This window comes from Mustelus asterias, chromosome 4, assembly GCF_964213995.1.
Source record: "Mustelus asterias chromosome 4, sMusAst1.hap1.1, whole genome shotgun sequence".
Classification (NCBI taxonomy): domain Eukaryota; kingdom Metazoa; phylum Chordata; class Chondrichthyes; order Carcharhiniformes; family Triakidae; genus Mustelus; species Mustelus asterias.
In genome coordinates, this window is record NC_135804.1 from 46,092,630 (window position 1) to 46,110,081 (window position 17,452).

A 17,452-nucleotide genomic window follows, 5' to 3' on the forward strand; every position below is an offset into this window, starting at 1 on the left:
CACTCTTTCTAAAATTCACAACTCCCAGCCAGAGCCTCATGATACAGTACGAGTTGCTGAAGACCTGTTCTTGTTTTTCTCACTTAATTCACTGGATGTGAGTGCTCATCGATATTTATTATCTATCTCTAATTGGCCTTGATGTTGGTGGTGAGCCACTCCAGTGAATATGACGGAGTGGCTTGCGAGGCTAATTCAGAGATTAGTTAACAGCCAACCACATCGCTCTGGGCCTGGAGGTGCACATAAATCAGAGTTGGTAAAGACGGTAAATTTTCTTCCCTGAAGGGCCAGACGGAATTTTATGATAGTCTGGTAGTTTCATCCTAGCTTTATATTCCAAATTTATTAATTAACTGAAATTAAATTTTCCATCTGCGGCCGTGTTCAGTAAAATCAAGTGATCATTAGTTCAGGTCTCTGGATTACAGTCCAGTAACGTAATCCTGCTCCCATACCCTTCTGGCAATATTTATCTCTGTTTACGTATTTTTGTAATTTGCTGACCATAAATAAAAACATTGGCGGGCAATTTTGTGCCCACATTCAGCGTGAATGCATACAGCGACGTGGGCACAAAATCTCACGAGAGTCAGAAAACGAGAGTCTTGTTGGCCAGATCTTGTTTTCCGATTTGCCCTGTCCTTCACTGGTGACATCACGAGGTTCACACCCAGAAAGGACGGAACCTAATTTAAATGCATTTAAACAAATTTAATTGTATTTAAAGGGCTTCCCACCATATGTCCACGCCCCCGAGAAGCAATTCCTTCATCAGCGAGGTTTACAATAGCTATTGCAAATCAGGAAGCTGTCGAGGGGAACCCATTGAGGGCACAAAGGTAAGTAAAGCCCTTGGGAGAAGAAGGACATGGCAGGGCAATGCCAACCTGGCAGCATTGTCAGGAGGCTGTGCCGGGGCAGACCCTCTTGGGAGCCCTATGGGGCGGGGGGGGGGGGCATTGCTGCGGTGCTTGTCTGAGGGAAGGGAGGTTGCCCCAGTGCTTGTGTGGGGGAGGGGGGTTACCATGGTGCTTCTTATGTGGGGTGGAGGGGGGGAGCGTATCTTTGCTTGGCGCACAAGCTGTGGGGGAGGGAGAGAATTTCTTTTTAATGCAGGTGCCCTTTAAATATGGCACTCTGATCTCTTGGAGAGTGGCGTTGCCAGCTCTATCCGGCCCTGTCCTACCAGCAGAAACCACATGCCCAGATTCTCTGTGCACAGAGTGCCAACAAATATGGAGAGAATACTTAGCTGCACTTGTGCTATTTGCCAGTTTTCTCATACCAACCAGCGCCGCTCTGTGCATAGAGTGCAAGATTCTGCCCATTAAGTTGAAATTTCCACAAGCAAAACAAATTCTTAGCTATGCACCTTCCAGATCCACTACTGTATCGCTGTGGTATGGGTGTGTCATTTTTCAAGCAAGTTGTGGAGTAATTCACCATGGAGAAGCAGTGAGTAATAACGATGTAACTTGTGCCACTTGTCATCAATACTGCATTTTTAGCTTATTGTATACAAGCATTGCCAAATCAGTAGACCAACCAGTATACCCCAAAGGAATTTAAGAAGCAACATACCATCAGATTCTAGCAGAAGCTTTTCCAGGAGGAAAATCCAGCTCTTAAACAGTTCATTCTCTTGTAGAACCAAACCCATGAGCAGATTATAGTCATCGTAAATGTTGCTCTGTGGACTAATACAGAATTGTTTTGTGATTTCCCTCTTGACAATTGGAGGTTATGGTGGTGTTAAGAAGAATATTTTTTTCTTAACACTGTGGCCGGGATATTACAATCTTACTCGGGCGAGGCTTGTAAAATCCCGCCTGAGGCCAACGGAGAATTCCATTCTGTGAGCCTTGCCCATCCCGATTTTGGGATGGGCATGCTGGTAAAATTCCGGCCTATATCTCCTATCAATCCAAGGTGGCCACTGACACCCTCATGTGTACTTGTCTGTGCATAAGCAGATAACCTAAAGCTGAATCTTGATGACAATGGAAAACGGATGCACAAATTTAAATTGTCGCTCTGAATTTCAAGATGGATAAAACTTGAGCTATATATTTAGTATTCTCATTGAATTTTTTAAAAATTGATGCAGATTCTTTGTGTTCCTGACTTGGGCATGTTGGATCATCCAGGTACAGAGCATTGAAAAAATCCATATGGGGTAGTCAGCCAATTTCCCAACCCATTTGTAATTTTTGTGGCTGTATCCAGGTGTTTTTGGAGCATCAGAAGCAGTGACATGATAATCAGCTTCATTGTATTTGCAAGGGAGTTTGAAGTCTCCGGCCTCTGCCTTTTTGTTTGGGTGCCTGCCATAGGGAAAGTTGGAGCTAAAGGAAATTATCTAGATGAAATAGGTATTGTTTTTTGTTCTGAATAAAATAGCCCTTTCTGGTTCCAGAATCCTAAAAATAAATGAGAAACTAACTGGAGAGGATAAGTATCACACTGAGGTTGGGGAATGAATAGAATTCTGGGTCAGAATTTTACCACTCTGCCCACCCTGGGAATCAAGACAGGTGAAGGGTGAAGCATGGAAAGGTCCATTGACCTCAGGTGGGATTTTACAGTTTCGGGCCGAGCAGGGCTGTAAAATCCCGCCCCCGACCTCTGTCATTCACAGTCACATCATGGAATGAATCAGTACAACTGCATATGCATTGGCAGCAAACGTTTCTTAAATATAAGGTCAAAAGAGAAAAGCTCAAATTCGAGAAGAGACATTTTAGGAGAGATGTGGAAGTGAGTAGAACCTCATCTGCCCCTAGGGTACGGACTTGAAACTGTCTCGTTTCACAGAATGAGGGTATTCAACTATTTATGGTGCCAAGGAGTTGTCCACCTCGAGGAAAAAAATAGATTTTGCTGGATGGCTCTTACTGCTGTTAAATTGAACTAAACGTTTGGTCCTGCCCCTTTAACATAGAGTCACTTTCTCAGTTGGAAACTGGAGAACCCTCCAGTTGCAAATGTGTACATTTAAAATGGATCTTTTTTTGAGTTGTATCCATGAGATTAGCAGCTAAATTAAAGTCAGCTTCCTAGTTTGAAGCTTGTAACACGAGAAACATATTTGAGTCTGCCTCAATGCCTTAGACCAGCAGCTAGAGCCTGGTGCATCATGATCTCATTAGATGGTGGATATTTTGCCATGTGCATCTCAGCAACTGGATGACTTCACTACAAATTTTATATTTTACTGCATTTAAACATTGAAGCTGAAGGATGATGTAAATGTCAGTTCGTTGCGAGTTTGGATATTTCAATGATATTTGGATATTATGACAAACTGGATAAATTGTCTTCTTTTTAACAGTGCAGAGAAGGAATGGGGTGACGGCATTCGGGGCTTGTCCCTAAGCGCAGCTCGTTATGCGTTGCTGAGATTGGAAGAAGGTCCTCCACACACAAAGAATTGGAGGTAAAATAATGCATTCAGTTTAGAGCTTGTGTTATGCAACCACAGATTAACTAATAAAATGGTATGAAGCTTGATTGTATAGGAGCATTAAATAAACGTGGACAAATTCATTTTAAACCTAACAGATATCCTGTCTATGAATGGTTCATAAACCCAATCTGAATCAATATTGAATTGTAACGATTGTGTGTCGCTTTAAGCCCTGCTATATTCCATGTCTTTTTGCAAGTATTCTGCTATATTTGATATAAATACTTAGCTGTGTACCACCTTTCTTTTGATAATTACTTAGTAAGCTAATACAAAGCTATAGTTAATTTGACTTGCTAATTAAGACTATTCATACTTTAATAAATGAGCCAGTGGTCTTTTTATATTGTGTCAGCTTCTTACTTAGGCATACTCTAAAAGTTAGAGCCAAACCATTCAGGAGTTTAACTAGGAAACACTTCTTACACATCAAGGGTGGGAGAAGTTTTGAACTCTATCCCACAAGCTGCAATTGATATTTGATCAATTGCTAATTATAAATCTGACATCAATTATCATTTGTGGAAGGGAGTTCTAAACTACGAGGTTAACAAACATTTTGTGGGATATTGGGCAAAAGTGAGCATGCGGAGTTAGGTCATAGATTATCCATGATCTCATTGAATAATGGAACAAACTCGAGGAAGCAAGTTGGAGGGAGGAACCACTCAGTGACTTACTCCTTTTCCTATATTTGAAATTAGATCATTTTTAAAGGACTTGTTAGCTTTTTAAAAAATAAATGTGCATGTATTTAACCTGTAACCAGTTCATCTTGTCACACTTTCTTTCTGCGTCACATTATAAACTTGCCCGAATAATATCTGAAAAGTAAGTTTAAACAAAGAGTTGCTTTTCTGTATTTAGCTTGCAGGCCTCCCATACTGGTATGCACAAAACCTCCAAACTACATCTCTAAGCACCGTCCACAGCCGTCTGAAGTTGTGTCAGAATTTATTAAGAATTTATTTAGCTTTTAAAGTTATGTTGAATTATTCCAGTAATTGTACAATGCTTCCTTTCCTAGGCCTCAATTACTAGTTATGCTGAAGCTAGATGAAGATCTACATGTGAAGCTTCCCAGATTACTAACATTTGCCTCTCAGTTAAAAGCTGGCAAAGGTCTTACTATTGTTGGTTCTGTTATCCAAGGAAACTTTCTGGAAAATTATGGAGAAGCACAGGCTGCTGAACAAGTACGACTGAAAGTTTCATGATTTTTGGATTTTTGCTTAACTTCATGTGCTCATCAAAGAGAAAAATTTTAACGCTGGAAAATGTAATGCTTTTCATTGTTGGCACTCAGTGTCATCTATAAACATTTCTTTAATCATATGTTGAGACTGGGATAAAGACCATTGTTGTACTAAATGGCAAAATGCTCAAGGGTAGCACAGAAATTTCCTATCACAACTGCCAAGACAGTTAGAGAAAAGAATAAGAATGTTTCAGGTTTCTTCCAACAGTGATTGCATTTTCACAGAAGAAGCTGCTTTTGTACATTGCTATTTAAAAATAAATTATTTTTACCTCATAGATGATAGAAAGGCTTTGGGGCAACAAGAATCACTTGCTCAATTCACCAAATAAACTAAATTAAATATACTGAGGGACAAGATAAAAGGGCAGTTCCTTAAAGGGGAACCACCCAAAACAAAAATCACAAATGAAACTTAAAACATTAAATCAAAATTTGATTAAAAGGGTCAAAGACAACCCAGCCCCTGTGATGCCCAATGAGACCAGGAGGCCTCGATGGTGCCCATGGCTGCTGCGTGCACACTCTTCAGGGACACCCAGCCACGAATATAACCACGGTAGAGTGGCAGACAGTCAGGTCGGATGGCCCACTTGATTGCCCGCTGCCTGGATTTATTGATGACAAGTTTGGTAAGGTCCAGGAGTAGGTTCACAAAGAGGTCCTTCTACTTCCCCGCCCCCTCTGCACCAGGTTTCCATAGGTCAGGAGTGTGGGTCTCAAGTGCAAACAAGATATTTTTAAATAACTGAAAAGGGAGTATAACCTAAACCACCCTACATAAATGTAGTCCACAGACTCCACAAGAAGGGCAGGTCTCTTGAGAGTCGGTGAACCGGTGCAATCTACAGTTGTACATGACTGTTGCATGCAACACCCTCTAGTGCAGGTCCCCGATGTTAAAGGGGAGAGCCCCAACCATAGAGGGACCTCCACTGGGGACCTCTGCCACCAGATGGCAACAAGAACTGCCTAGGGGAGGGCAAAGAAGTGAAAGATGTGCAGCAGCCCATACAGGAACCCTCTCTATTCAGCAGCAAAGGGCGCGGAGGGTGTTTACATGATGTGGCTCAGACTGTGAAGCTCCAGCCCCCAGGGCATGGGTCGAGGCTTGGGGCTGATGTGAAATTCCATCCGAGCAGGGGTACACTCGGATGGGAGTCCACCACATGTCTGTGTCTCCTCAAGACCACGTGTGCCGTAGAGTCTGACCATGACTGTTTTGAGGTCATGGATGGCATCAGTCACAAGCTGGACGCTCACCGCCGTGCATTGAGCCAATCCATGGGGCGTCATCCAGCCCACTCCTCCACCACCCGGTACTTCCCGACCCTGGTCACCCCAGCAGCCACAGCCTGTCCCTCTGCCAGCAGCCTGAAATGGTATTGGTGGAGGAGCGGATTCCTGAGCAGTGGCTCACTGATGACAGCTGCTACTCCAGATGGGGGAGAGCTGCAGTGCTAGGCTACCTACCATGTCCCAGACTATGAGCAGGTGCTGGTACAAGACAGGCAACGCCTGCACGGAGTTACGAAGACCCCTCAGGTCTACGAACAGGAGCTGCACGTCAAAATTCAGGCCATTCAGCTGGTGGAAAAAAAAACGTCACCAGGCAAACCATCGAGGAGGGTTTCAATGTTAAGTTATCGCTGCAAAGTCTGCAAAGATATACCAGCATGTGAAATCCAAGCTGAGTATTGTTGAGCAAGTTATGTGCTACTTAATAGGCTGAAAGTGACAACTTCCAACACCTTGCTCTCAATTGAGAGCAGATTGATGAGCTGGTATTTGGTAGGGTTGGATTTGTCTTTGGAGTATACGTCAAAAACATTTTTTTTTGGATGTGTGTTAGAAAGGGGTAATAAATCAATTTAAAATTAATTTCCTTTCTTTAAATTAATGCATTTAGAAAAATTGTGTCTCCCAAAATGCATAATAGGTGCACACTGCTGGAACTGGGCTCTGTGCAGAAGTAAGAAGTCTGATATTTTTAATTTCATAGAATAAGTGTCATTCTTTCTGCAATTTCCTAGGATTCTTTGAAATCCATCTATATTTTGTAATTGTGAAAAACTATTCAAAACCTCTCTAGAAAAGACAACTATTATCATCTCTGGTAAATTCCCAGTTGGAGGTTGTGTAATTCAGTGCACCAAATATAAAAAATGAATATGATTAACCATTCATTTCAAAGTAGAATTGTTACTGGTGGTAAAGCTCAATAGAATATCAGAACAGCAATTTACATTTATAACAAGTTTTCTATAATTTACTTGACCATTGAAATCAAGTTACCTTCTTAATTATCATTCACTTCTCAATCTAGACAATCAAAAACATGATGGCAATTGAAAAGGTCAAAGGATTTTGCCAGATTGTAGTTTCTTCAAAGGTGCGAGAAGGCATTGCACATTTAATTCAATCATGTGGACTTGGTGGAATGAAGCATAATTCAGTTGTTATGGGTTGGCCTTACGGCTGGAGGCAGAGTGAAGATCCCAGAGCTTGGAAAACATTCATAGGTAAGATTTATTAGCATCATATTTTCTTGATGCAGTATATTTCAATATCATCCAAATTGCAGAATTTTATCTCCAACTTGTAATTACAGAATCATAAGAACTAGGAGCAGGAGTAAGCAATTCACCCCCTCGAGTCTTATATTGTCATGTCAATTTGAACATTCTGTGCTCTTTGACATAAAAGGGTGGAGTTTCCACTCCACGCAAAAGGTAGAGGAATTTCAAACAGAGATGATGGGTGGAATTTCCCCAAAAATCAACAAAGTGTCAGGTTCAGACAAAACCAGCATGTTTCTAGGCAGGTTTTCCATCTAGATCCTACCACGTTTTGCCATTTAAAGCAGGGAGACATGTTTTGTGAGGTGCAGGACCTAAAGATGCTGGCAAGCCCGACACCACAGAGATCAGGGTGCTTTTAACCAAGTTAAAGACGCCCCTCCACAATCATCGCCGGCATCACCCCACCCCCAATTACCGATACTGGGTTTTCAGCCATCCCCTAATCTCTAGTTATCGGGGCTTCGGGTACTGCCCTGCATACCCCTGACCACCCAGATGCTACACTGGCCTCCGAGCCTCTGGAGTGGTCATCATGGCTCGTCTCTGTTTTTGGAGACCAGTAGTAATTCCCGCTGGCGTTATGTCACTCCAGTGGGTGGCATGGAAGATACGTTCCTGTAAGATACGGCGTTAAGCCAGTTTTGAATATTTATATATATTTAAATGAATGGTAACTGGAGGTGATCCTGATAACGTCACCAGTGGGGGTGGGCAGGATCTCATTCTGAGATCTCCCTGGCACAAATCCCGTTTTGGTCCTATCACGAGAGTTTTCGGCCATAACGGGATTTGTGCCTGTGTTAAACAAGGCTGGGAAATTGCCCCAAAACCTTGCCAAAATTCCATTTCTACAAAGATCAAGTGTAGTATGGAGAGGATGCTGCACTTGGTTGAGGTCATTAGGTTACATTGAAGTTTCATATGAAGCAATTTTTAAAAGCGGCATCTCGGCCTTTTGGCTAAGATGCAAATGAGCCCAAATCTTGGAGGAGGAACCTCCCCCTTCTCCAATCAGCTTGGCTCATGTAGATCGGGCCCAGGACAGGGTGGTTTGGTCGCTTGCCCTGTCTTGTCAGCCTGGATCTGAAATGTCTCAACTTGTTGAGACTCTGAATTGGATTTGATTTGATTGAATTGGAAAAGTATATTTAAAAAAATAGTAGAAAAATGTGCCAGTTTTTCACACCTTAACTGTCAGAAAACTGAAATTATGCATGCCCAAATTTCCAGTTTGTGCTGTTACCAAGCATGTAAACTTATCCCCTTGAATTTGATTATTTATGTTGTCAGATGGTGCCACAGTATGCAGATGTTTTTTGCCTTAACAACTATAACCCTGGTACAGGGAATTCCCAGAATGTGTTGTTTTTGCCCAGCCTTGAGATGGAGGATGTTATATATTTAAAATGGTTGTAGGTTGCTTTAGGAACTGGTCACATGATTTGGGCGGCACGGTAGCACAGTAGTTAGCACTGCTGCTTCACAGCTCCAGGGGCCTGGGTTCGATTCCCGGCTTGCGTCACTGTCTGTGTGGAGTTTGTACATTCTCCTCGTGTCTGTGTGGGTTTTCTCCGGGTGCTCCGGTTTCCTCCCACAGTCCAAAGATGTGCGGGTTAGGTTGATTGGCCATGCTAAAAATTGCCCTTGGTGTTCTGAGATGTGTAGGTTAGAGGGATTAGTGGGTAAATATGTAGGGATATGGGGTAGGGCCTGGGTGGGATTGTGGTCGGTGCAGACTCGATGGGCCGAATGGCCTCTTCCTGTACTGTAGGGTTTCTATGATGCTGCTGTCATTAGGCTGAGGCCACAAGCTGCTGTTTTACTTTCACTTTGTACTCGGTGCAGTGCAGGGAACATCTCTTTCAATAAAACCTGTTGTGTGTTGGTTTGAATCTACGTGTGCAAACCACATTATTTTCTTTTTGTTAAAACCCACAACCCCTAACATAGTTAGGACATTACAGTGGAGAGCAGTGTTACAAAGTGAAAGACTTCTCCAGGGTAGAAGGCAGGGATAAATTTGCGGATGCATTTGCCCCAAAATGGGAGAAAGCTAACCACAGGGTGATGCCACCCTCTTAAACAGGTAGTAGATCTGGGATTGAGCCAATTGAAAGGTAGTATAATTTACAATATTGTTTTGAGTTTCATGTTAAATATGCCAATAAATAAATCAACTTGAACCTCAGATGGGCGTAACTGAAAACATCCAAATATAAAGCAACCTTAAAAATAACTAGAAGCATTTCCTTGTTGGAAGTAACTTTCTTGACCTTTGCTAACAAGCAATTTTCAGTGAGTGTATCAACTGGAGAGGATAGGACAGCAAAGATCAGTTGGGGTGTGTACAATATCAAGTTAATGACAAATATGGATTATACATCACAGAAGTGGCAAAGGAGCCTGCTTGATGTCTACAGTGTATCTGTGCTAACCGATTGATGATAACCACAGACTGCTTTCTAACTATAACCTCTACATGGCCAGACTAGGTATGGCTCTTGTGCCCTACGTAGTTAAACAGAAATACGGCCTGTTTCGCGGCAGCACAGGGGGCCTGCCAGTGGCAGGATCTTCTGATCCCATTGCTGTCAATGGGGTTTCCCATTCTATGCAGCCCTGGCCACTGGGAAAACTGCAGCAGGGATTGACATCAGCAGGACCAGAAGATCCTCCTGGCGCGAACAGCTCGAAAATTCTGGCCAATATGAGGTTAAAACCTTACTCACCAAAATAAATTCATATTTTAGGATTTTCTGTATTACCAGTCAAGGTGAACTGATCCCATGATGTCCTGTGTGATTTTTCTTTCTTTCTTGGATTACAAACAAATTTTAATATAATTGTATTTTCCAGAAATCTGATAAGAGTGCCTTTGCATTTTTATGCGCTAACTCTAGATTTCAACCATTAATCAGCTTTAGGTTTGTTCATTAATCTAAATAATCTCAACATCACTAACATTGATCTTTACTTTGTAGATACTGTGAGAGTCACCACAGCTAGTCACCTAGCTCTATTGGTGCCAAAAAATGTTTCTTTCTACCCAAGTAACCATGAGCGTTTTACTGAAGGCCACATTGATATTTGGTGGATTGTGCACGATGGAGGCATGTTGATGCTGCTTCCATTTCTTCTTCGACAGCACAAGGTATGAAGTGTAAAATTATTGTCATCCATATGCAGATAATAGAAATATAAAAGATTGTAACTAGAAAAAGACCGAAGAGACTATGTACAATGCAATTCTAAACTTTTCCTAGCTTATAATGGTGCCAACCTTGCAACTCACTGATTCCAAAAGCTGCCACTTCCTGAGAGAAATTTGGTAATATACGTGTCAATTTGGAATGTATAGTGACTCATTCATTATTTCTTCCTTCCATCAAATAGTGTAAACCCAGTTAATCTGACATTTTAAAAAGCAGCATAAAATTATTTCCTGAAGAAAAATATTGAAAATTAGGACATCCAGCGTAAAGACTCTCCAACAAGACAACCAAACATCGTTATTTTTTAAATCATAGCAAATATATTTATGGGGCAGTGAAATAAAGAATTGATGTTTAACTTCACTGTACTAAGTACAAGATAAAAAATAGCCAAGAGAGGATGATACACAGGATGCTGGATTGATTTTTTTTTAGATTTAAAAATCACATAATCTGATCGGGAATGAAATTTGTATTCTCAGAAAGGAGAATTTAGGTCAATTGATGGAAATAGTGTTCATAATGTCTTATTTTATACTGGATTTTTGTTTCAGTAGCTACTCAAAAACAAAAGTTATCTTGATTGAAATTCTGTGCAGGTCTGGAAGAAGTGCAAGATGCGCATTTTTACTGTAGCCCAAATGGATGACAATAGTATTCAAATGAAAAAGGATCTTGCAACTTTTCTTTATCACCTACGCATTGAAGCAGAAGTTGAAGTTGTTGAAATGGTGAGTAGTGAGCCTGGTAGGACAAAGTCTGGATCAACAACACACAGTTTATCTATTGTTAAAAATGCTTTCTTACAATAATGGCATCACATTTTGTCCTCAGCATGGCAGTGATATTTCAGCCTATACGTATGAAAGGACCCTCATGATGGAGCAACGGTCACAGATGTTAAGACAAATGAGGCTATCCAAGACTGAGAGAGAAAGAGAGGTAAACTGCAAAAACTTTATTTTATCATTCTAAGTTTCTAGATCTAGACAGATTTTATGCATCATCAAATTAGTTGTTCCAACAGACTAACCTAAATTAGAAATGAGTATTCTCAAACTGAGTTCATTAAGTATCATTTTTGTTTTTGGCTTGTTCCATGAGTGTCAAGTTTTCAAACCAATTTTTTTAAAAATCCTTTTAAAGGTACCTTGAAATTTCTTATCTTCTGCCTTGTTTAAGCTGTTTGTCCTCTGATATCCAGTTCGGTTGTATCCTTGCATTCTCTAGTCATGGGGTTTCTGGTCATGTCATTATATATTACATCTTGGTAACTTAGATCATTTTCCAATTACTTCACACAAAATATTAACGAACTCAATATTTCCTAGAAATGTGCATATTTATATTTTAAGGCAATCTGAAATAATCCTAAATCTTGTATTCCTCAGAATAAGCATACCTTCTTCACTTTCACTTAACCACTTATTCCAGTGTAGGGTCGTGGGGAGTCAGAGCCTATCCTGCCAGATACTGGGTGCTAGGCAGAATACACCCTGGACGGAATGGCAGTCCGTCACATGCATGCACACGCACCAGGAGGAAACCCACGCAGTCATGGGGAGAACATGCACACACCACACAGCCTCCCTAGGCCGAAATCGAACCCAGGTTAAGCATGTCTTGGTAAATTTAGGATTCTGCTTCTAGGTTCTGTCACTATTCAAATTATAAATAAAAATATATAGCCCAGCTTTGTCTCATTAAACTTGGATGCTGTGTGCGGGAGGAGAGAATATTGCTTGATTTTGTCACTCCTGGAATGCTAATATGAATTAATTTCGACTTACCCTTGTACATGTTTGTGCTTCTAGGCAGTCTACACACATGATTTAATTGGGATGAAATGCTCAAGAATTCCCCTGAATCCCTGAAATGGAAACCGCATAAGCAGAAAGTTGATATTACAATGATATTTGATAAGAGGATAGGTATGTCTTCTTGACCTAATTTTGACTAAATTTATACAGGACTTCTTGATTTTCAGAAGACATTCTGATTTATGCAGGACTTACAGAAGCATGTAAGTCCTGTATAAATCAGATAGACCGCTGTCTGTGTAATATTGTTATGATCATAGTGTGGTCTCAGTGAGCAAGAAACTGGGAGTGATCAGATCAGCACAACCGTACACCGAGTCACTCATGCTCACTTGTAAGCACAGCTGCTCAATTCTAGAAGCACCAGTCAAGAAGACATACCTATTCTCTCATCAAATATCATTGTAATATTAACTTTCTGCTTCTGCAGCTTCCATTTCAGGGGAGTTCTTGAGCATTTCATCCCAATGTGACAACAAGAGCACCCTTCACAGGTAACGATAGCACAGCACTAGACCAGGAGTTGAACCCAGGGCTGTCTCAATCAAGGACGATGTGGAGATGCCGGCGTTGGACTGGGGTGAACACAGTAAGAGTTTTAACAACACCAGGTTAAAGTCCAACAGGTTTATTTGGTAGCAAATACCATTAGCTTTCGGAGCGCTGCTCCTTCGTCAGATGGAGTGGAAATGTGCTCTCAAACAGGGCACAGAGACACAAAAATCAAGTTACAGAATACTGATTAGAATGCGAATCTCTACAGCCAGCCAGATCTTAAAGATACAGACAATGTGGGTGGAGGGAGCATTAAGCACAGGTTAAAGAGATGTGTATTGTCTCCAGACAGGACAGCCTGCAAGTCCAGGAGGCAAGCTGTGGGGGTTACTGATAATGTGACATAAATCCAACATCCTGGTTTAGGCCGTCCTCATGTGTGCGGAACTTGGCTATCAGTTTCTGCTCAGCGACTCTGTGCTGTCGTGTGTCGTGAAGGCCGCCTTGGAGAACGCTTGCCTCTGATCTTCAGGTAAGCGTTCTCCAAGGTGGCCTTCACGACACACGACAGCGCAGAGTCGCTGAGCAGAAACTGATAGCCAAGTTCCGCACACATGAGGACAACCTAAACCGGGATGTTGGATTTATGTCACATTATCAGTAACCCCCACAGCTTGCCTCCTGGACTTGCAGCCTGTCCTATCTGGAGACAATACACATCTCTTTAACCTGTGCTTAATGCTCCCTCCACCCACATTGTCTGTACCTTTAAGATCTGGCTGGCTGTAGGGATTGGCATTCTAATCAGTATTCTGTAACTTGATTTTTGTGTCTCTGTGCCCTGTTTGAGAGCACATTTCCACTCCATCTGACGAAGGAGCAGCGCTCCGAAAGCTAATGGTATTTGCTACCAAATAAACCTGTTGGACTTTAACCTGGTGTTGTTAAAACTCATACTGTGTTCAATCAAGGACAGCAGCCTCTTTGTAAGGTCAATAAAATCAAGTATGCAGTCTGCCCAGATTGCAAAGCTTTCGATAGAAAAATCTACCATTAGTTCCTGTTTGCAATCTGGCAATGTTTATCAGCTCCTGTCTCTACACTGACATGAGCTGTAATAAGCAGAATACTTTGCACGTGTTACAAGATTCTGTTTCAGCAGAGTAACCTCCATGGGGTCTCTGGAGCATTGCTGCATAATGTGGAGCCTTGAGTGAAGAGACAGGGTCGCTTTGTTTCAGATATAAATCCCCATAATCTGATGGAATATTCTTGGACATATATTTTTTGAAACTGTGATCCTTTTGGCACCCATAATAACCTTCTTTGTGCTAGGGAGTGCAGCTTTTGAAGGGAGAGCCGAACATGAGGCTCTGTCTATTAAGTCCTATCAAGTAAAACTTCTTAAAAGAACAGGCATGGCAATTTAGCTATTCCTGTCTTTCTGCCTTAACTCTTTGGTAAACATGCAGGAATCTCATTGTTAGTGGCATAGGGAAAGTCAAGCCACTCCATTTTATGATCTCTCCTTGCCCGTACTCCTCTTCCTGATCTTTTATGGATATGTTAGCATAATTATTATATTACTGGATGAGTAATCCAGAGGCTTTGGTTAATGATCTGGAAAAATAAGTTCAAATTACATGACTGCTGCTTAATTTCAATTCCGTATGCAGAAGGAGGCCATTTGGCCCATCGAGTGCACTGGCTCTCATCGTCCCACTCCTCTGCCTTATCCCCATAACCTGGCACATTTTTTTCGATTCGGAAAGCAATCCAATTCCATTTTGAACACCTCAATCAAACTTGCCTGCACCACCCTCAGAAAGTTGGTTCCAGACTCCAAGCACCCTTTAGGTGAAATAAATTTTCCTCACATCACTTGTACTCCTTTTGTCAATTATTTGAATCTGTGCCCTCTAGTTCTTGATACTGTCTTGAGTGAGAACAGTTTCTCATTATTTACCCTGTCCATTCCATTCAGGATCTTGAATGCCTCTATCAAGTCTCCTGTCAGCCTTCTTTTCTCCAAGAAAAACAGTCACAGCCTCTCCAATCCATCCTCATAACTACAGTTCTTTATCCTAGGAATCATTCTTGTGAATCGCCTCTACTATCTCCAGTTGCTTTCATATCTGTCCTCAAGTATAGCACCCTGAACTGGATGCAGTACCTCAGATTAGGCCCAACTAGTGTCTTATAAAAGTTCAACATAACTTCTTTACTCTTGTACTCAATACCCCTATTAATAAAGGTGATGATACTATATGCTTTATTAATTGCTCTGTCAACGTGCCCTGCCATCTTCAATTACTTATATACTGAGGTCCCTTTGTTCCAGCAACTCCTTTACAGTTTCTCCCTTTATTTTGTACTGTCTCTCCATGTTCTTCCTGTCAAAATGAATCACCTCACACTTCTCTGCATTGAACTTCATCTGCCACTTATCTGCCAGTGTGCCAACATGTCTGCGTCAGTTTGAAGTTCAAGACTATCCTCATCACAGTTGACAATGTTTCCATTCTTCATATCATCTGCAAGTTTTGAAATTATGCCTTGAACACCACAGTCTAGGTTATATATGTGTATATATGCCAGGAAAAGCAAGGGTCCCAACACTGACCCCTGGGGAACACCATTACAAACTTTCCTCCAGTCTGAAAAACAACCATTTATCACCACTCTGTTTCATGTCACTCAGCCAATTTCTTATCTAAGTACCTACTTTCCTCTTTATTCCTGAGCTACAACATTGCTCACAAGTCTGTTGTGCGGCACCATATCAAATGTCTTTTGAAAATCCATATACACCACATCAACAGTGCTGCCCTTATCAATCTTTTTGCTACCTACTCAAAAAAACTCCCACGTTAGTTAAACGTAAATTATTTTTTCTTAATTAATCCATGCTGGTTTTCCTTAATTATCCTGAACTTGTCTAAATGACACTTGATTTTGTCCTGAACTTTAGTTTCAAGAGGTTTCCCTACCACTGAAGTTAAGCTGACTTTGTAGTTGCTGGATTTATCTTTGCACCCCTCTTTGAGCAAGGGTGCAACATATGCAAAACCCCAGTCCTCTCGCATCACCTCTGTGCCTGAGGGAGACTAGAGGATTATAACTGGTGCCTCTGCAATTTCTGCTTTCACTTCCCTCAGCCTTGGATGCGTCTCTTCTCGTCCTGGTACCTTTATCGATTTTATGTAAAGATAGCCTAACACCTCCGCCATTTCAATTGTAATTTCTTCTAGTGTACCGGTTACCTCTCACTCACCTTGGCCTGGGAGGCATCTTCTTCCTTTGTAAAAGTGAATGCAAAGTAGCCATTTCATACCAATGCTATTGCTCCTACTTCCACGTGCAAGTCCCTTTTTAAAAATTCCTAATTGACTCTATTCTTCCTTTTACAACCCTTTTATTATATGCTCATATAAGACCTGGGAATCCCTTTTATGTTATTTGCCAGTCTCTTTTCATGCTCCCTCCTTGCTTTTCATGTTAGTTTATTTCCACTTCTTCTCTGATCCCTCTATATTCAGCCAATTTCTCTATTGTATTTTGTCTATGCTGCATGTACACTTTTACTTTTTCACCTTCACCTCTATCTCTCTTGTCATCCAGGATGCTCTGGATTTCTTTCTCCTACCTTTCCCCTTCAAGGGAACATACCTTGACATTGTCTGCAATACTGGCCGCGATTCTCCCAAAAGCACTGAATTGGCAGGAAAACTGTTCTAGATCCCAACTGTTTTGTCAGTTCAACTTCTCACTCGAATCTCCGCACTCTGCAATGCAGAGGTCCCAATCATGAATCTCATTAAAAACTCAGGGGGGGCGGGGCCTACTTGCACTGGAGTTTGACAGTTCTGGAACTCTGCGCATGCGCAGTGGCCCCAATCTGTCAGTCACCCCATTTGCTGGCCAGCCCAATCGCTGGCCAACCCGGGAGCTCACAGTGCTGTCCCTCCAGCCCCCCCCCCCTGCACCTATCACAGCCCCACAACAATTCACAGGCCAACCCTGACCCCGCCCTGGAGCACCCCGATGTCCAACCCACCCACCCCAGCAGTGGCGATCCCCCCCCTCAACCCCCCAGCCCGCCCCAATTTCTGCCCTCCCTCTACCCCAGACTGATCCCTATGCAGTGGCAGCGGGACCTCCCACCCCCATCGATCACCCTTAGGCCCCACCCCCTTGACATTGCCTGATGCCTGGTGGGCAGTGCCAAGGTGCTCCCTGGGCATGGGTACTTTGCCCCTTGGGCAGTGCCACAGGGCACAGGCTGGCACTGCCAGGGTGTCCATGCCAAGGGAGCACCACCTCCCGCCGCCCAATCCCCTGGGGGGCCCCAATTGCCCCCCTTCATTCCAGCAGGGTCTCCCACTAGTTCCCCAAACATGGGGAGCTACTCTAAACCCTGCCAGAATGAAGTACTCCTGGCGGGCTGGGAGATTCAAATGGGACCGGTAAGTTCCCGATAATTACATTTAAAATACAGTTAAAACATATTTTTAAAAATTCAAATTACTTACCTGCCTTCCCGCCGCTTTCCAGCATGGTCTGACCGGCGACTGTTCGCCGGCTCTGGGAGCTGTGCATGCGTTCCAGGTGCATGC

The 17,452-nt window shown here is 42.3% G+C and overlaps 1 protein-coding gene across 2 annotated transcripts in view; it reads left to right on the top strand.

The window, feature by feature from the left end:
- The window catches only part of slc12a4 (solute carrier family 12 member 4), a 176,783-nt gene that overhangs the window by 144,471 nt on the left and 14,860 nt on the right, over positions 1-17,452 (top strand). For both annotated transcript variants that reach the window (XM_078210918.1, XM_078210919.1), the window contains exons 16-21: positions 3,335-3,439; positions 4,497-4,665; positions 7,054-7,249; positions 10,291-10,460; positions 11,121-11,252; positions 11,356-11,463. In XM_078210918.1, coding sequence (XP_078067044.1) covers positions 3,335-3,439; positions 4,497-4,665; positions 7,054-7,249; positions 10,291-10,460; positions 11,121-11,252; positions 11,356-11,463 — 880 coding nt within the window. The remainder of the gene's footprint in view (positions 1-3,334; positions 3,440-4,496; positions 4,666-7,053; positions 7,250-10,290; positions 10,461-11,120; positions 11,253-11,355; positions 11,464-17,452) is intronic.